At 38.1% G+C, this 21,385-nt stretch overlaps 1 protein-coding gene and 1 long non-coding RNA gene across 2 annotated transcripts; one reads left to right on the top strand and one right to left on the bottom strand.

The window, feature by feature from the left end:
- Nucleotides 1-6,582: 6,582 nt before the first annotated feature.
- LOC130737643 (uncharacterized) lies at nt 6,583-11,448 on the bottom strand. Its single transcript, XR_009018833.1, has 4 exons — nt 10,813-11,448; nt 9,978-10,095; nt 7,473-8,873; nt 6,583-7,015 (listed from the first exon to the last, which is right to left on the bottom strand). It is a non-coding gene; the product is annotated as an uncharacterized LOC130737643 (long non-coding RNA).
- Nucleotides 11,449-14,149: 2,701 nt separating this feature from the next.
- LOC130737642 (probable uridine nucleosidase 2) lies at nt 14,150-20,955 on the top strand. Its single transcript, XM_057589456.1, has 9 exons — nt 14,150-14,346; nt 14,444-14,559; nt 14,636-14,695; nt 14,923-15,108; nt 15,196-15,300; nt 15,402-15,498; nt 18,892-18,999; nt 19,077-19,212; nt 20,628-20,955. Exons 1-9 carry the CDS (start codon nt 14,295-14,297, stop codon nt 20,734-20,736), a joined length of 969 nt encoding a protein of 322 aa, XP_057445439.1. The 5' UTR covers nt 14,150-14,294; the 3' UTR covers nt 20,737-20,955.
- The last annotated feature ends 430 nt before the right edge of the window (nt 20,956-21,385 follow it).

The raw sequence follows: 21,385 nt of genomic DNA, 5'->3' as shown, positions 1-21,385 counted from the left end.
CAGCTTACTATCCCTCCTCCATCTCGTGCATGGTTAAGCATCGTCGGAAGGCTCTCCATCGCCTAATAGCGTTAAGCGCCCAAACAACAAGTAGCAAAACAGAAAGGGTTAACTCCATGCAATTACCACATATAAAAGAGAAAAGCATGCTATTCAAATTTATTTGCATGTCATGGTAAATAAACTAGCAACTTAATTCAAGTTAGATGACCGCTCATCCAACAACATGAAATCGAATTACATATCAACGAAATCGACAATAGGGATTTAGAACATATATCAACAACTTAACAACATAGATACCACAAATAAATAAGCTCACAATATAATCCAAGATAGATATCAATAGAAGCAGCAACATAGAATTAGACCAGATATAAACAACCTCAACAATATAGAGTCAAATCATATGACAGTAACCTCAACAATATAGATCAACCCAGATATCAACAACTTAACAACATAGATTAATTCAGATATCAACAACTTAACAGCATATATTAGATCAGATGACAACCACCTCAACAACCTAGATTTAAATCAGATAACAATAACCTCAACAATATAACCTCAAATCAGATATCAACAACCTCAACAATCCTCAACAACATAACATCAAGTCAGATATCAACAACCTCAACAATATAACATCAAATCAGATATCGACAACCTCAATAATATCAATCAAACAATAACGTCTCGCAAGACGGGGCAATCATGTGAAAACATCCACTCCACTGCCACTTGATAACGCCTCGAAGGACGAGACAGTCATGTGAAAACATCCACTCCACTGCCACTTGATAACGCCTCGCAAGACGGGACAGTCATGTGAAAACATCCACTCCACTGCCACTAAGTAACGCCTCGAAAGACGGGATAGTCATGTGAAAATATCCACTCCACTACCACTTGATAACGCCTCGAAAGGCGGGACAGTCATGTGAAAACATCCACTCCACTACCACTAAGTAACGCCTCAAAAGACGGGATAGTCATGTGAAAATATCCACTCCACTGCCACTTCAAGCAAGTCAAAACATCTCATCCAACTCAGTAGTCACTCAAACAACAATCTCGAATTCAATAATCAAATTAGGATAACCACATGTTATTCATATTATCAACAAGCATAAGTCTTATCAAAATGCATACTAACTCAGGTCACTATTTCCACATAATAACAATCAGAGTACCAACAATAACCAATGGCCGAAGCCCCAGAAAATGGAGACGCACGTCTTTATTGTTTAACAATGGCCGAAGCCTCAGAAAACATTTGGCACAAGCCTCAGAAAATATTCAACATAAACAAGTATACAACATATCAAAACATGCCAACATTTCAATCAATTGCCAATCAAATTAAACACCTTCATCTCAAACGCATGCAATGCGATTTAAACATGCAAGACTCAAAGACGCGCTAAAACCGAGTTACCCTTACCTTCGTGAGTAGAAGTTGTGCATGGAAGTTGCGAACCTAGGACATAGAAACACAGTCTCATCAATACAAGCTCCACTAGAAGCAATACGATCTAATAACACTAATCGAAACCGAAAGAATGTTTTTAAAGCTTCAGAGTTCATATTAAGGCACGAATGAACAACGGAGAGTTTGTTCGCTAAAACGCGCTTAACTCTAGCTATAGAACTCTGAATGACACGAAACCAAAGCCAAAATTTCGACAACAGAGAGAGCTACGCTATGGACCAGGCCTTAGAAACCCAAAAATTATTTTTGGACACGGTACAGCCCTGACAGGTTTCGGCCACTACCAAAAATCGGGTTTCCCGAACTTTTCTTCGATCTAAATTAATTCATAGGTATTCTTAGGTGATATCTAGGGTAAAACAATGCTCAGAAAGATTTTAGAAATTGCTATGCTACTAGGTGCTTTTGGGTCCAAACTTTAAGCTCAAAACTCAAAGTTAAAATCTTTGAAAACAAATTCGACACGGTCGTAGGTCGGAGCGTTTATAGCAACTAATTCTAAAGGCATTAAGCAAGATCAAGACTTTTTGAATCAAAAAGTAAATTCACAGAGAAAATGGGTTTCCGGCTTTAAAACTCTGATCTACGGCGACTCGGTGCAAATCCGAACAAACCGACAACGATTATAGCATGTTGGGTTAGTGGGGCAGATAGTTGAAAAGAAAAATCAAAGCTATCATATATTTTGACATTTTGCTCCAAACTTTGAGCACAGAAAGACATGAGAAACCCCAACAGAAAGAAGAAACAAAAGTAAGATTAGGCATCCTTACCTCTACACCTACGCGTAGCTTCTGAAATCAGGACGATTGGGCTAGAACTGAAGAAAATATCACTCTTTCTCTTTCTCTCTCTCTCTCTAGAACACTCACGGCCAAGGAGGGGAGAAAATGAGATATTTCTCATTTTTTTCCTTTTTATAGGTGAGGGGAAAATTCGAAAAATCGAGATTTCGCGATTCCGGTCATTTTGGTACTTTCATCTGTTGACAAAAATTGTGTATTCGGCGACAGAATGTCGAAACTCAAATCGAGGTTCATTTAATTGAGGAAAACGTCTCAAAGAAAGTGTGGGTCGATTTACGCAGAAAAACTACTTTTTGCAGTCGACGTCGGATGAAGAAACTTCCTTCAGGAAAATGATCACAAAAGTTGAAGCTCCGAATAGAAAAACTCTTCATTCGGGGTCTTAATTAAAGTCCCCGAGAAGTTAAAGTCTAGCTTCGACGGACTCCTGGGAAGCGAAACCTAACAAGTGTACAGTCTAGGGTTTCGTATCGAAATACTGGTCATGGGAAAAATACTCAGAGGTTCTTATTCTACCTTCAATTCTAAAATTCTCTTAAACAGTGCTCTAGGAGCGGATATAGCCTTTTTTCGGACACTCTCGACCTTAGTTGGGTGCGAATATGGCTCGTGCTATCAATCAAAATGACTATAGTGCCTTCCTTAAACATACTGTGAACTTTCGTCTTCATAACACTAGTCAAAACGTCAAACACAAGTCAAGTTCCACTCACGCTTACACAGAGTCCTATGCGTGAGCTGGAAATTAATTAATTATTTAATAAATTCTAAAATCCTGGGTCTTACTATTTCTCCCACCTCAGAAAACTTCTCACAAATCAAACTGTCGATATTGATGTACTAGAAGTCCCAAACATGTTGTCCAAATTTCAGCCCGATCTGACGGTGAACGAATGAGAAATCGCGAATCTCATGCAGCTTCTCTGGGTTCTAGCGGGAATCCATTTTGTTCTTTTGTCTCTCACTTTTTTTTGCCTCTCTTGCAAAATCAGACCTCTCTCTCATGCCCTACCTGAACCTTCTCCACTTTCTTAAGTGATATAAGTGAGCTTTCTCATATTGAGTCTTTCTCCTCATAGGAAGGGAGCCCAAAACCCAACAAATCTCTCCCTCACAACTATGTGTAGAGGACAGCCAAACTAGAGATCTCGCAGCAAGTTTCAAACTTCCTTCTCGGTAATGCCTTATTCATCATATCAACACCATTATCATTTGTATGAACCTTGGCCAATTCCAACAACCCAATATCCAATGCATCACGTATCCAACGATACCTCACATCAATGTGTTTGGACCTAGATGAGTCGCACCTTGACTATCACAAAATAGCAAGTATTTGTCTTGGACAAAACCAAGCTTCTGCAAGAATTTCTTCAACCAAATAACCTCCTTGCATGCTTATGTAATGGCAATGAACTTTGCCTCAATAATGGGCACTGCAACACACCTCTTCAATTGTTGTTGTGTTCGAGATTTATATCCCAGACACATCCGGAAAATAAAAATTAACATTCACATGGTTTGTGTTCCGAGATTTATCTTCCGAAAACTTCCGGGTTCTAAAACCCGGAAAAGCTATAAATCAAATTTAAAGAGTATTCCGGGTTCTAATTCCCGAAACCTAAATAATGCTTTATGGATTATAGAACCCGAAAATCCCATATGTCAACTTCAAAAAATGTTTTAGGTTCTATTTCCCCAAACCTAAATAATGTTTTCCGGGTTCTAGAACCCGCTTTCCGAGTTCTAGAACCCGGAAAAACCTAAATCTCGAAAGAAATAAGCATGACATAAACGAATATGGAGGAGAAGAGGTGGAAGATAAAATACCTGTGCAAGAGAGGTTGGAAGGGAGTGAATGGGAGGTTGAAGAAGAATGTGAGTGAATGGCAAGGAGCGCGAGAGAGGGGCAGGGAGAGTGAGAGAGGGATAGAGAGAAAGAGAGGTTGAGGAGAGCGAGGGAAAAAGAGGTTGAATGGGAGTGAATAGGAGGTTGAAGAAGATGGAGTGGTTGAAAGTTAGAAGTGGAAATGATGGTTTGGATGAAGAGTGAGGTGGAAAATTTGAAGTGGAAAAGGGAGGTATTATTAGGTTTTAGGAAATTAGTTGGGGTGGGAAATTGGGTGAGGGTGTTAAACTTAACATCCTTTAATTTTTTACAGTGATGTTGGAAAGTCTTTTCTATTCATTCCTCTTTCATTTTGCACACAAGTGGACCAAGTTATATGGATGGGCATTAAGGGGGCGTTTGTTTCACGGATTGGAAAAGGATTCCCGGAAATGTTTGGGCTGGAATCTACATTCCAGTGTTTGGTAGCAGATTTGAAAAAAATATACCCGGGTATCTTCCATTCCTGGGTAAGTCATATGCCCATCCAGAAGAATTTCTCATTCCCATGATGGAGAGGTGGGTAAGTTGAATCCTGAAGAAAAGGGAATGGATTTTTTGTGGGAAATTCCCTAATTACCACTACCCACTACCCACGTTTTTGTTGCTAAGTCTGAACCCGTGAAGTCAAGAACGGATCCCGCCAGTTTTGCCACTACCCACAATTTTTTCTGGAGGAATCCCACAAAGTCTCTAACTGAATCCTCAGTATCGTTGTATATATTGTTTCCTTTGGAAAGTACTGGTACATGCACCATAATTTGGGGAAATAATAAAATGTTGTTTTACTTCATATTTACAGTTTTTTCCATGTGAGCCTCAGCTTTCCTTCTTATTTCAGCGGACAAGAGTACAGGATTGGCATATTTTGGAAGTGAGTCCTGCTGTTGCTTCTTCTCCCTAAGCCAGTTCTCAGCTTCAACACACTCATTTAAGACCTTTGTTTCTCGTTGATCTCAATGTGATCAAATTTAGGATCCTTTGACATTGTAGCTTCTCTGTAACTATTTATACAATAGGTAAACTGATCAATTATTATACCCCTCTCAGTGTATTCTTTGTAACGCACTTCGATTGGATCACCTTGCATTTTTAGTTCTTCAAATAAATATATATGTTAGTATGGTGGTTATATAACAAGGGTATTTTAAGAATTTTACTATCTATTCCCAGGAATATATATTTTGAACCAAACATATATTGTAATTATACCCAGGACTATTGGAAAATATTCACAGGAATTGATTTTGTGAACCAAACAGATTTTTTAAAGATGTCTGGGAATAGCATTCCCATCATAATATTCCCGGGAACAACATTCCCGGGTATCCTTTTCCAATCCGTGAAACAAACGCCCCCTAAGTATTTTTTGTACTTGTTCGATCCAGATTGGATCGTTTAGATGTTGCGTGGTAGTGATGAATGAGCCTCTGGTATTATAGGTTCAAAGACATGGGTTATTTGGATGAGACGGTGTCGTAAATTTTTTAATAACTATCTCATTTCGATGGCTCAGACCTTAATTGTGTGATTGTTGTCATGATGGAAATAGAGAAGATCATTTACCAAAAAAAAAAGAAATAGAGAAGATCATGCTTCGGTGACCGAATCAGCTTAGCAATGGGGGGGTTACACGCTGGCTGGTTCAAAACGAATTTGAATGCAGCCTTTATAGTGGAGACGTGGGCTGATTTTGTGGCGTGGTGCAGGACAATTCAGATAAGTTGTTGGCCGCTGCATCTTTCCATAGGGGACACCAAATGAAAAATCATAGACGATGGAAAATCTGAAAATCATATATGGTGTCATTAAAAAAATTAATGACTTTATGATACATCATTTTGTCTTTATGGCATTAACCAAATCCAATAATGACATTAATTTTTTTTAAAATATTACTTAATATAATTTATTAATTTGATTTTTTCTTTAAATTATTATTAATAATTAACATTTTATCTAATGTTAATATTTAATGTTTGACTTAAATATATACTTAAAATATTAGTAATTTAAAATATCATTAATGAAAAAGTAAAATTTACTATATATATTTAATCAACAACGATCGATCATTATTATTATTGGACATCTTTGTAATTTTTTTTTATTAATTAGTGTATATTAAGTAAATTTTTAACTAAACAACTCATTAATTTGCGGTTAACTGTACGCACATTGAGTGAAATATTTCTCAATTATTTTGTTATAAAATTTGACCAAATTTATTTGATTAATAAAATAGTTTTGGAACTCATTTTCGAAAGAAATAGTTTTGAAACTGATAATAGCCTAGGTCTTATACACCGCTATTTCTATCCCAATAATTGATGCTACTCAACTTTTTATGGACCTATAAATAACACAAGATGAAGATATGAACTGAGAATACAATTCAAAAAAGAGTGATAAACTCATAGAAGATTTAGGTGATGGCAAATTGCATCTTGAAGTCATTTCATGTCTTTGTCTTCCTATTGGTGACCACAGGTAAATCTCTTACTTAATAATGTCATATGAGTTGAAGTACAAATGATATGAGACCTCACTAATCATTCATCTTCTTCTTCTGTTTTTTAAAAAAACTATTGACAATATAGTGCCATTGACATTGGTGGAGGGTAATAATCTGGGACCTGGTCGATGTACTGATTTTTTTGTATGTGATGATGTGACTGCACCATATTGTGATCCAAAGAACTTCTGCAATGCTCGCTATGGAAAAACTGCAGACGGATTTTGTTTAAACAACGTATGCACATGTAATTACCCTTGTCCACCTGCCCCTCCAAAGTCAAGGGTTTGCAAATCTTGGATAGGAGAGTTCTGCAATGTTGGTGAATGGCAATGCAATTCAAACTGTGCGTTTCTCGGAAATGATAGTATTGGGAGATGTTATAATCACTTGTGCGTTTGTTTTTATTACTGCTAAGTTATTGTTTTGGAGATTGGTAATTACTTCTTCACTGGTTTGATATATAAGTCTATTTGGAATGAAGAAATATAATGGTATATTTGATTCTACTAGTGTATATTTGTACATGTTATATTTCCTCTTAAAATAAGATTTCAGATTGAAGTAATATGAATGAGAAAAAACTCGCTAAGTGAGCTAGCCTAGCACGACTCGAACATGATTGATTCTAGTGGCGGACACATGTGGTTATAACAGCCAAAGCCTTCCTGTGTAATTGAATTTTTATGTCTTAATTACTTAACATATCATTTCATTTATATGGTGGAGCTACAAACTGGGTATTTGTAGAAATTTAGATTCTTTTACCTCTGCAAACGTTGTTTTGGTGGAGCTTTATGCGGTCCTTACCGCAGTTGAGATGGTCATGAGCCTTGAAGTCCCTAGAGTGATTATGTGGAGGTGATCGATTTCCTTAATGCTTCTCTTGACACTTATTGGTCATACCAGGCTTCAAATTATTGGCCAGGTCAGGCCTGAAAAATAAAAGCATATAACATGTAACATGTTAGGCTTATACCTCACAATTTTTTTACCAGGTCAAACCTCATTATACGAAGTCACTGCCCAACCCATTCTATTTCACACCTACAAGTACCCCACTCAGTGTGCTATCATGCTATGCCTATGTTAGTCGAGCATCTTCCAGACAACTTAGGGTGCAACTTACTTATCAATACCATTGAACAGTTGATCAAAGGAAGTAGTGGGAGCTGTTTATTATTGCGGGTATCTCTAGAACTAACAATCTTGGGAAGTATCTTTGTCTCCCATTGTCGAAGGGTAGAGTAACAAAAGAACACTTTGCTCCTCTCATTGAAAAGGTGAACACAAGGCTTGCATCTTGGAAAAACAATCTTCTTAATTCGGCAGGGCGGGTGTTCCTAGCGAAGTCCTTCCTCACCTCTTTGCCGGTGCATGCCATGCAATCTCTTTGGATACCCGACTCGGTGTGTGAGCATGTGGACAAGCTAGTTCGCATTTGTGTGTGGGGAAAAGGGGCAATGCTCGAAGTTGGCACCTTGTTGCTTGGAAAGATTTGACCCAATCCAAATCCAAACGAGGGTTAGGCATTAGGAGTGCTAGAATAAATAATGTAGCATTGTTGGGGAAATTAGTCCACAACATGCTGAATGAGAAGGATAAGCTATGGGTTCAAGTACTATCTCATAAACATCTCCGCTCTGAATTAGTTCTAATAGAACAAAGGAGATTGGGGACATCATATGTATGGACAGGTATTTTGAAGGATAGTATGTAGTGGCCCATGGGTTTGGTTCGAAGTTGGGGGCTTGGGCGTCATTTTATGGTACTCAAACTGGCTTGGTACAAGTCAGTTGGCATGCCATGTTCTGTAACGCCTCAAATTTCAGGGGTTACGGTAACAACCTGATAAAGTAAATATGCAATGTTTTCCAAAGGGATTTATAACCATGCGTATATTTTTTTTCTTTTCGAAGTATTCCCAAAACATGACATGCATACTCCCAACTGTAAATAAATTTACATCAAACCTTGAACAAGGCGAGTACCCGAAACCCCAAATATAAATTTCTAAAATCATTATGCAAGCTTAAACCAATAACGGTAAGCTCTCTAACCCAAGGCTCTAGCCCTACACCCGACTCTATTCTTCGAGTCATCCACAGTTCTTCAAGTTCTCATCTCCACTCGCACAAAGGTTAAGCTCCATCAAAGATTCTCCATCGCCTAATAGCGTTAAGCGCCCAAACAACAAGTAGCAAGCATAAAGGGTTAACTCCATGCAATTACCATGTATAAAAGGGAAAAGCATGCTGTCAAAGTTTAAGTGCGTAACATGGCACATAAGCTAGCAACTTAATTCAAGATAGATAACGACATATATCCAACAACCTAAATTTAATTCAGATATCAACAACATAGATTTAAATCAGATATCAGCAAAATCAACAACATAAAATCAAACCAGATATCCACAACCTCAACAATATAAAATCAAATCATATGACAATAACCTTAAATCAGATATCAACAACCTTAAAAATATAACATCAAATCAGATATCAACAACTTCAACAATCTAACATCAGATCAGATATCGACAACCTCAACAATATAATCAATCCATATAACCCAATATATATGTGCTCTGTAGTACAACTATGTGCTACTACCAAGACAAGTCAAATAAAAAAAACATCTCGCAAGACGGGATAGTCACCTGGAACGAAAACCATTGATCTGCCACTTAATAACGCCACGAAGGCCACATAGTAGGTCACATCAAAAGCGTCTCGCAAGACGGGACAATTACGTGGAACGAAAACCACTGATATGCCACTTAATAACGCCACGAAGGCCACACAGTCCGCCACGAAGGTCACACAGTACAATCCAACAACGCATATGCACAAATATCAACAATTTCAAATCCAATAATCAAGACAGAGTAACCCTATGTTACTCTTAATATCAACAAGCATTCGTCAATTCAGTTCCATATCCGCACAAACACATCAAACTCTATTGAGCGATGAATCAATAATTCAGTGCTGGGGAAAACATAACCCTGTCATATCAACTAGAAAGCAGTAATGACAGGAACCAGTAAACGGTCGAAGCCTCTCAGAAAACGGAGACACACGTCTCAATAAGTTTACTCGGCCGAAGCCTCCAGAAAACACTTGGCACAAGCCTCAGAAACAGTCAACATAAGCAAGCATACAATATTTCAATCAACGCCAATCAAATTAAACATCTTCATCCCAAGCGCATGCAGTGCGAATAAATCATGCAAGACTCAAGGACACTCTAAAACTGAGTTACCCTTACCTTAGCCAATTTCCTGCCTAAACTGCAACTCCAATCCAATCACATCCTCGCTTTCCCGTGTCGGCTCGCTTCCTTTTATTCTTTGGCTTCGTGGCAAGGCGCTTTCGTTCTTCGTACCCTTCATAAGTTCATATACTAAACCTTAGCCTCTAAGGTCAAATCTAAAGTTCCAAAACAAGCTTAGCTAATCTTTCTAACTCACTTAGGCTAGTTCACATGCTTTATGTTTCAAGGACTAAAGTCCAAACCGAAGATATTTGTGAGTTTTAAAGAAAGGTCCTTAAAAACCCCTCATTTTGCAAACAAGTCCTCAACTATAAGTGAGTTCTTTTTCAACCCTCAACCTTTACTAAATTTATCAAACAAACCCCATGACTTTTTAAAACTCAAGTTTAACCCAAAACTTCTCAACTTCTAGTGTTTTAAGCCCCAAGTTTTCCCAGAATAAACTTTTGGTCCTCAACTTAACTTATCATTTTCACTAACAAAAACAAGTTTCAGAATTAATTTTCCAACCCAAAACACGTGTCATAGACTCGGCCACTCTTACATAACCATGTACAAATTTCCATTTTTCCCCAAATCACTTCCAAAGCCATTTTTAACATTTAAAAACAACTAATCAAGGCTTAAATTAAAATCCTTTAAACCTAAAAAATCACTTAACTCAATAAAACAACTTTTTTGAAAACTAATTGGTGAAACCTATAGATCCGATGATGGGAAACAACATTTGTAAAAACACTTTGGATGAAAATCATTTTTGAAAAAGCATAACAAATCAAAACTCAAACTTTACTCATTATAACATGATAAAAAGGAGAAGATGCTTTACCATAAAAACACCTTAGAGATGGTGGTGGTGAGTGTGGGTGCCGCGTGAAGAATAGAGGCACAAGGTGGTGACTGGCCAACGATGAAAGAAGAAGTTATGGTGCTGCAGCCAAAGAAAAATGTGAAAGAGTGGGTGAGGAGAAGTGTGCGTGCGTTTGCTGCAAGAGAGGGAAATGAGTGGTGCTTACAGCCTAAGGGAAGGAGAAGAGGATTTAAATAAAATCCATGTTTAAGCTTTGTTGTTCACGCTGTGGAGAGAAAACATGGAAAAATGTTTAGATTCCTAATTCTTATGGGTATTAAAGTAAAAGGTTGAGAAAGTGTTAGATATTTAGAAGATTAGCAATTGGTTGGCTAAAGTAATGTCACGTTAATGAGAGAAAGGGTCGAGATAGTGAGGAAGGAGAAAAGAAGAAGAAGTTGGCGGTGGTGAGAAACAAGGGCGGTGGATATACATGAATGAAAAAGAAATGGTGAGATGAGCTGCAGCAAGTTGAGAAACAAAAAAGAAGACGAAAAGAGTGAGAGAGTGAACGTGAGGGAGAGTGAATTGTCAGAATGAGAGAGGGAGAGATAAGGATGGATGATTTAGATATTTTAGAAAGATATTTGGAGAAGATATTTTCTAAACCGGTACAGATTGGTTTAGACACTGGAGGATTTAACTCATAGAGATAAAAATATAAGAGTGATATATTATTATATCAAAAATTATGAGGAACTCTATGAAATGATAAAATATAAATTTGAATCACTTTGAGCAAAATAAAATAATCCATGAACTAAAAAATGAGTAGAAACTGAGCTAAAGATTAATTGTGAGACAATTAGAGCAAATATGACGTCGTCATACTATGCGACTGAGCTAAGTATAAATTATAGGAAAAATGACAATAATAATTATTATCATTTGAGGAGAAAATATTTTGGAAACAACATGCTCCAAAATCTGACATAGAACTTATTAGGGAAATATTCTCCGGATGAGAAAACTTCATTCACGGAAAAGATTTCTAGAGATGAAAGGATTAAACAACGCGGACAGAAACTCCGAAAGGAGCTTCGAACACAAAATCCTTTGGTTCAGGGTCTCGCTTAAGTCAATGGGGAAATAAAGTCTAACTTTATCGGATTTCCGAAAAGCGAAACATATCGATCTTACAGTCGAAAGTTCCGTAATGGAACACTCGCTAGGAAAAAGACATAAAAATAATACAATATAAACACTCAATTAATTAATGTAGCGAAAATAAATAAATACTCTAGTTATTTATTGCAGGGTCTTACATGTTCCGTTTGTACATATATCAGACACGACGTTGACGGTTGTAGATATATGGAGGCAAGGCGATTGGAATTTTGATGGGTTATATACACAGCTCCCACAAGAGGTCAAGGGGGATATTCTTGGTGTCTATATCCATAGTATGCAGACTGGGGAGGATAAAATTATGTGGAAAGCGGCGAGCGATGGATGCTATACCACAGTGACGACGTACAATTTGTTGAATGACGATGGGGGCCATGAGTCACGGTTCTAGAAGCTTGTGTGGAAGGCGAATGCACTGGAAAAAGGTTCGCTTCTTCCTCTAGCTAGCGAGCAAAGACACTCTTCCGATGAACAACATGTGGCATCGAAGCCACCTCACGGATTCACCGACCTGTATTAGATGTGGTGCGATGGTGGAGGACGCAGAGCTTGTCCTCCGCCGATGCCCGGGTTCAGTTTTGGTATGGAGTAAGTTTCGAGACCAGTTGCAGAATTGCCGACAGTGCTTCCATTTTGGGCTTGGCTATTCTCACATCTCCAGGTCCATTACCATGCTTTGTTATGTGCAATTGTGTGGAATCTCTGGAAATTTTTGTGTTCGAACAGGAACAGTGGCGACCCGAGGAGGTCTTGCATTGAATTCACGTTAACATAATGGAGTTCTAGCGTTGGGAGAGAGGCACGTTAGAGCATGTTCCTGTGGCGGTCCATGGAGGTGATCGGGTGATGCTCCATACTGATGGGAGTTGAGAGCAAGATTTCGATAGAATGGGAGGAGGAGTGATTCGAGACAGCACAAGAAGATGGGTCTTTGATTTTGCAATGGCGCTGGGTGCTGGAGATACGTTCAAGGCCGAGCTTTCAGCAGTACACAAAGGCCGCCCTTTGCACGCTTGGGAACTTGGCTTTTGCCATGTGAGTTGTTATGTGGATTGCTCTGAGGTGATATCCAGAAAGTGCCCACAAGCAACAATGATGTCCAGAATTATTGGCATGGTGAGGTGATTTTATTAGTTAGAACAATGTTAGATAGGAACTGGAGTGTGTCTATTACCCATGTCCCCAGGGAACGGAATATGGTTGCTGATGCGTTGGCGAAGTTTGCGGTTAGTGAAGACTTGGACTAATTGGAAGGTCTGGAAGCTCCTCGGTCGACGGTGGTGTCTCTGCTTTGTTAGGATGTAGTTGTTTAGTCGGTTTCCTTTTTTCTTTCCTCTTCGTAACAAAATAAAAAAGGGTGTTTTTCTTGTAAATTTGAAGATAAAAATTAAAACTAGGACTAACTTACCGAATCATCTACCTACCAAAAACAAAAGGCTTAATTGCACTTTTGGTCCCCCAACTGTTGCCTTCTTGCGAAAATCGTTCCCAAACTTCAAAATTAGCAAAAATCGTCCTCCAACTATACATGTTGTTGCACTTTTGGTCTGCCGTTTGCCTTCTGTGAGAAAACTAACGTGAGAAGTTGATGTGGCTCCCTCATGCGTGTCTCACGTGACTTTCTTCAGAGTGCTTGATGACTGAACAAGTAACATGCTTCTCACGTGACTCTAAAAGGTTCCATGGTGAAGAAGACGATTGAGAAGGGAGATGATCGTTGGAGCCTTTTAGAGTTACGTGAGAAACATGTGACTTGTCCAGTCATTAAGCTCCTTGAAGAAAGTCACGTGAGACGCGCGTGAGGGAGCCACATCAGCTTCTCACGTTAGTTTTCTCACGGAAGGCGAACGACAGACCAAAAGTGCAACAACATGTATAGTTGGAGGACGCTTTTTGCTAATTTAAAAGTTAGGGGACGATTTTCGCAAAAGTTAGGGGACGATTTTCCAGTGGACATTTGTGGCGGTTTTAGACCGCCACAAAATGTTGCCAACTGCCACAAACTCTGTCAATTTTTTTCAGCAGCATTTTGTGGCAGCTGGAAAAATTTTGTGGCTGTTTAAAACTGCCACAAATATCCACTGGAGAAAAATTGAGAGAATTTCACTAGAGAGGATCCGGACCCGTTTGTGATGAGGATTGAGGAATGAGGAGTATACCGACAAAATGGACAATATCCACCGGAGAAAAATTGAATGAATTGAATCCTCACTTCACTCCACTTCTAAACACGTCAATTGAATTCCTTTAAGCAGCAAATTAGCGAAAACAAGTTCATCTCAAGTAACATTAATCAGTCATCAGTCATCGATCTCAATCTCAATCTGAATCACATGGCAACCGATCAACCAAAGAAGATCATAATTGATACCGACCCTGGCATCGGTCAAAATATTTTATTTTCTTGCTTTCTTAAACATAATCAATTTTGAGAAAACAAGTTCATCTCAAGTAACATTAATTCCTTGTTTGATTTCTGAAGATGATGCTATGGCAATATTTCTCGCCCTCCGATCGCCTGAGGTAGAGGTTATTGGACTCACAACTATCTACGGCAATGTTTACACCACCCTGGCCACCAGAAATGCCTTGCATTTGGTAAATTGCATTTTCATGGATGGATTTATCATCTATGTTCACTCTTCCTTAACTTATAAATAAATTGCATATGCAGTTGGAGTTTGCAGGAAGAACTGATATACCAGTTGCTGAAGGATCTCATGTCACATTAACTGTAAGTCAATTACAACAACCAAACTCATCTTTCTAGTTTTATTACATAAGGGTGGTAGCTCACTAGGTGAGCTAAGGGAAATGAAGGGATTTGCAGGGTGAAGGGCCAGGGTTTAAACCACGGTGAAGGAACTAATTTACTAACAATTAACAACTAACATTTGCCTATAAAAAAAAAAACATACATGATTTATCTTCAATTTTATTGTAATCCTTTTCTCTTTGCAGAAAGGAACAAAACTTCGAATTGCAGATTTTGTCCATGGTGCAGATGGACTTGGCAACCAGGATTTTCCTCCACCGGAGGGGAAGCCCATTGAAGAATCAGCCGCTGCTTTTTTGGTTAATCAAGCAAAGTCTAACCCTGGAAAAGTCACCTTGGTGGCATTGGGCCCACTTACAAATATTGCTTTGGTTCGAAATATCGAAATCTTGTATATGGCATTTTCATGCTATTCTTCTTCATACTGTGTGTTTCATGACAAGATTATAGTTTTGCAGGCTATACAGCTCGACCCGGACTTTACTAAGAACATTGGACAGATTGTTATACTTGGTGGTGCTTTTGCAGTAAATGGCAATGTGAATCCATCTGCTGAAGCAAATGTCAGTATTTCCATTCTGTGTTCAAATCTTTAAGTTCCACACAAAAAATGATATCATTCACTTCTCAATTTATCTAACTCTTTGGTTGGATTTGGTTCCAGATATTTGGTGATCCTGATGCTGCAGATGTTGTATTCACAAGTGGTGCAGATATACTGGTAGTGGGAATAAATGTCACTCACCAAGTTGTATTGACAGGTACCCATTTGGAAAATTCCTGTGCTCTCATTTTTTATACACTTACCTAGTCATCTGGTCATAATTTTCCCTTGGTAAATCTTTTGTGATTTAGCATCTCTATTTCTTGAACAATTATGATAAAAAAATTACTTTAACTGTCAAAATTTATGCATCACTGATCTAGCAACATTTTATAGGAATGTTTAAAAAATTTATATTTAATATGCTCCCCTAAATAGAGTTCTCAGCTCAGCATAACTCATAGAGGTCTTCCTAACTGAACTAGTAGTCTTTGAAGACCTTCTCTGACTAATAGATAAATAATGCAGCTGATTACTTAATAATTCATTTACTCTCTACCCTATCCTGATAATATTTGTTGAGAAAATGGAGAGTAAAGATGAGAATTAGAAGCATTCTTTTTCTAGTGAAACATAACATGATATGTTTTCGCGGAATCTATCTATGGCAATTTTCTTTTCAATGTGTGTAACAAAATAACAATCAATTAATTTGCACATGTTTGCAGTTCACTTGATTTATACTTGTTAAGTTGTTTATTAGGGTTAGATAGCATATATTGATTTACCATGGTATTACCACTGGAAATCTTGGTTGGTGCTTTCTTTTAATGCAGAGACAAGTTAATGGCAGGGAAAGATCCCCCCCACACAAGTTAATGGCCAGGAAAGGTCTATTAGAATTCTAGTATAAATAGAAAACTCATTGTAATATTTTACTATCAATTTTAATAATGAATGAATATTGGAATCAATTTTCCTATTCTCCCTTTTGCTATGTTTGGGATCCCATTGAAGAAATCCATGTGATTTCTAACATGGTATCAGAGCTCCAATGGAGCTCACCGCCACTTCCGCCGCCGCCGTCGCCGAGTTACGAGCGCTTCCTTCGACCTGCTCGCCGTGGCTTCAAGCGCTGCCGCCGCAACACCACTGCGAGATTATCCTCCTTCAATTTCTCTGATTTGATCGCTGATTTTGGAGACATTGCTGTAGTTTCATCTTCTCCTTCGCTGTTCTCTGATTCAGTCATGAGCTCTGGTTCATGTTCATCGCTCTCTGATTCGATGGTCAGGGCTTCTGATTCTCTCATGGTGCAAGAATCATTCGTGAAGTTTGAAGATGAGGATTCTATCTTGCATCCTCCAGTTCCTCTTTCCTCTGTGTGCTTTGATTCTGCCATAGATGAAACGGTTTCTGAGAAGATTCTTGATCATTTGCCTGTTTCTTTCTTCGCCGATCGAGAAATCAAGATTCCGGCGTGGAAACCGACGATTGATCCGTTCGTTTTTTGCACTTTCTGCAAGGGTTACTTCGTTTCTTCTTCGCTGCTGGATTCATCATCAGGTCCAGATTCATCTTCGTCTTCGGTGTCCTATGAATCGTCTTGTTCGTGTTCGTCATTGAGTAGTTTGGTGAGACGTTTGCCTCTGGTAGTTCGCGATGCTACTACAACTTCCAATTCTAGTTCTTCGTCCTTCTCTGATTCAGCAATGGATGAAGCCGTGCCTGAGAAAATTCTTGAAGCTTCCTCTTCATCAATTTCTGTCGTGGAAGAAGCCATTGCTTCTGATTCAGTGTCGACCACTGATCTTGGTGTAGCATCTTCCCTTACTTCGCATCTTTCGTTCTTTGCCGATCAAGATGTTCAATTTCCGGCGTGGAAACCAGCCACCAATGCTTATGTTTTTGGCAATTTCAGTGAGGGTGTGATCAATCTTGGAGCAGATTCATCTTCCCATTCTTCGTGTCTCGTGAAGAATTCGGTTACTCAGCAAATTGAGGTTCCTCTCATCATCGATCAGTTTTTCGGAGAACATTATGTCATAGAGGTAACTCAAATCCTTCTTTCAATCAAAGAAATTCAATTGTCTTGGCTAGGATTATGGAATTTCTCCTTTAATTGGAAGAATTATTTGAACTTGTTGCTTGAGATTGATGGTTCTTGGATTTTCTCACCAAGTGTTTGTGGAAATTACTCTGAGATAGTAAATCTGCCTAAGAAACTTTCTTTTGATCCTGGTGGATCCAGAAGTTGTACACAAGCTGTTTGTAAAAAGGTTCCAAAGAAAGGAGTTGATAGAATTGGTGTTAAGAATGGTATAGACTGTATTTTTGTTCCCCATGATTCGTTTCCTGCAAGTTCAACACTCTTCCACAAAAGAGACCAGTGTTTTGATCAATTCAAGTGTGAGACTAATTTTTCAAATTCATTCACTATCAAGTTAAATTTTACTGGGCATGCTCTTGAGGTCTTCATATTGCTTCACACAAAGACCCTCTTCCAAGGCTCTTTCTTTCAAATTGTGTGCAAGGATGCTGATGTTGTTGCAGTAGTTGACAAGCTGTGTGTTTTTGGTTCTGTTTTCAATGATGATTGTTCAATGAGTAACTCTTTATCAGCATGTTCCTATCGAGATTTCCGTGATTCAGAATTTGAAGAAGAAAATGCAGAGTTTTTGAGTGGGTTATCAGAAGCTAAAGTTAGTGAGCAGCTTGGGTTTCCAACTCATGGGAGATTGAATATGCTACAAAACCTTGTTCAGATTTCAGAATTGGGTCCTGAGTTAGAAATGAAACTGTCCAAGAGTGTATGGTATTTTAAACTGTTGGAATTATGCATTATAGACAGCTATTGCTATGGAATTCTGGTGATAGCAGTCCTTGTTGTAGTGGTGGAAAGCCAAGCTATCATGACTTCAACCTTTGTCAATCCTCAAGCATCGTTTTGCATTGAGTTGCTTCCCACATTTTAAGTGGTTCACACTTCAGATGATGCTGATTAGTCTGTCGTTCATACAAGAATGCTCAACATTTCTTCCTTGTTGTTTTTCAGCTTTGCTTTGTTTTTGGGTAGTTATGTTTTCAATCTGGTAGTGTTAATTCTTACCACTTCCAGCTTGCGGGGGGATATTAGAATTCTAGTATAAATAGAAAACTCATTGTAATATTTTACTATCAATTTTAATAATGAATGAATATTGGAATCAATTTTCCTATTCTCCCTTTTGCTATGTTTGGGATCCCATTGAAGAAATCCATGTGATTTCTAACAAGGTCCTCCCATCTTCGGGACTGAGAGAGTTGCTAGTAACTTCAATAAATTTGTATTTGTCCCGCGATTTTTGTCAATGACAACTCCCACAAAAGTTTAAGTATTTGGTGAAGTCCATGAATGCTTTCATATCTAACTACGATATTTGGAAACCATGAATTTCTGAAACCCATGCTGAAATTTTCTGTTGTCCCATATTTGCACTCTTCTAGCATTGATGGACATGACATCAGTTTAACAACATGAGAATGCTTCTATTTTAATTATGGTTCATGTCACTTATCTTCTTCTGTCACCACTGTTTTGGTTTGCTGATCCATAAAACAAAATGACTAGGTTCTGATCGAGAAAAGTTGGCAAGTTCAAATGGAAAATTTGCTCAATACTTACACAAAATCTTAGGCGTGTATTTCTCGTACCATTCTGAGGCATACAACACTAACGGTTAGTCTTCATAGTGCATTGAAGAATTGGGAGGGACCTAATAAACTGAATTACTAACTGTAGTTACTTTTATACAGGGGTTTACCTTCATGACCCAGCAGTAGTTCTTGCAGCTGTTGATCCTTCACTTTTCACTTACATCGAGGGTGTTGTTAGAGTCCAAACCAGTGGCATTACAAGGGGACTCACAATACTCGACAACAAACAGAAAAGGTAGAAACCACTAGCAGTTTGAGATAAGGCCTATATGACTGTGGCTAATATATAATTCATCTGTATTCATATGCATATGCATGCAACTTATAGTTTTTTTTCCAAATTACACAAAATAGTGTATTGAAATGGTACCAGATAAAATTTTGCCCTGAAACTTCTTCTACATAAAAAGAAGTCAACAACCACCTTCAAATCACCAGATTGGGTTTGCTATATGAATTAAAAAATTCTGTTTTCTGCATCTAAAATTGTATTACTGTGATTTAATAAGAAAAAAATGGTGTCAGATGAAGACCAATAACTTCGGTAATTGCTTTTTAAGAGTGCTCCAAGGTGGCATATGTATGTTGCTACTGTGTTGGATTGTTTTAGGTATATCCTTGACTATATGCAGGCTTGATATAATTGATCTTCAATTATTTTCAGCTTCATTTAGTCGATATATATTCTTTTGGAGAAAAGGAAGGATATCATTATCCACAGATATTTTACGCTATAGTTCGCCAGGAGTTTGGATTGTATTAGTATAAGAGTATAGTAGTAAATAGTTAGTTGTTAGTTTGTTACGGCTTATGTCAATATGAGTCTTCTCCTGGAGACTCTTGTAACTGACTCTGTTGGTCTATATATATGACCATACTGTATACATTACCGATGGATGAAATAGAAAATACAGTTACATTTCTGTTGGAGTTAGTTTCTATCTACTCTAACATGGTATCAAAGTCTATCTTCGATCAATTTATTGGAGTCTACTCATAGATAGGTCACCTGTAAATGTTCATTCCTGCAACACGCTCCAAGTGTCCAGCTCTGGGCGTGTGGGGGGGGGGCGCTGTTGAGTTGACTAGAGATATGATCAAATGAGTGTTTATAAATGGTAGAACAATCATCATCTCTAAGGTAGTTTTGGGGTACAGTTAGGCCTAAATCAAATTATAATAAGTAGAATTCAAAAATGTCCTTCTTTTGTTCCGCAACAGAATGTTGTACTAATTCCTAATTGGTTGTAGAGAGACCTAGGAATGATCTCACATATCAGAAGGTCATATATAAAAAAAGTACAACCATGGCAATGAACTGTCTTACCAGAAATCATTAGATACGTGAAGCTATGTGGGCTCCTGAACCTCTCTGTTCATGAATATGATGATATTAGATTTTTCGGGATTAAATTAAGGACAATTTTTATGAAGGTCAAATATGATGACTTGCTGATATTGAGGGAACCAAGTAGAGGGTTTACCCTTCTTTAAACGGGCTTTCAACTGTGATATTGTGGGTGATTTAAGAAGGGAAGTCACACAAAAAACTCCAATGATTTCTTGTCTTCATCTTGTATTGCAAATTTAATGTCAACATTGCGTTTGTACCTTCACTTCTATATCTTTTTATGTTTGTAATAAAACCAGGTTTGGTGAAATCACTGAATGGTCCAATAAGCCAACAGTAAAGGTAGCTGTGACAGTTGATGCTCCTAGAGTTGTGAAATTGGTCATGGATCGTCTTATGGACTCTTGAAGTAGTCACGAAGCCGTTCGAATAGCAGAGTATTGATTATTGCCTAACTACTTGTATCTGGTTTCAATGTTTTAAACTGAGGCTATGCTCACTTAAAAGCTGTTTCGTTCATTCTTCAAGCTATAGGTTGTCTTTTGGAGCTCTCGAGCACAACTTTTTACTTAATATTTCATGTCAATTTCGTTGTATTAGAAAAATTATCTTGCTCCCTTCTCTTGATTCGTTCTTCCCTCCTCTCTGTGTAAGGCGGCATTTTAGTGTGTTTGTCTTTCAGTTCACACACGTGTTATGCACCAAATATCAAAGGAATTCATTTCTTCCATTGGGTTAAATGTGCGTTCAAGTTGATATCAACTTGAATCCAAACACACGTTTCCTTTGTCTTCACTTATTTGTCATCATTTGTTTCCAAATTATCATATATCAATATTAGGGGAAGGCGATGATGTCTTACTCTTAAGGGTCTTAGGGGAAGACGATGTCAATGAAAGAAATGTAGAGTTGTGAATTGAAACTTGTTTAAAAGATTATTAATGAAAAGTTTACCAAGACTATGGGAGTGTTAATGGAGGGGGCAGCAACAACTTCTGGGAAGGTAGGGGACCCTCCCGTGGTCACCATGCAAGACTATGTCATGAGCTGCACCCAA

The sequence above is a fragment of the Lotus japonicus genome, chromosome 2 (genome assembly GCF_012489685.1).
Source record: "Lotus japonicus ecotype B-129 chromosome 2, LjGifu_v1.2".
Lineage (NCBI taxonomy): Eukaryota > Viridiplantae > Streptophyta > Magnoliopsida > Fabales > Fabaceae > Lotus > Lotus japonicus.
The sequence above is the reverse complement of the archived record's forward strand: the minus strand, read 5'-3'. Positions and strand labels throughout refer to the sequence as shown.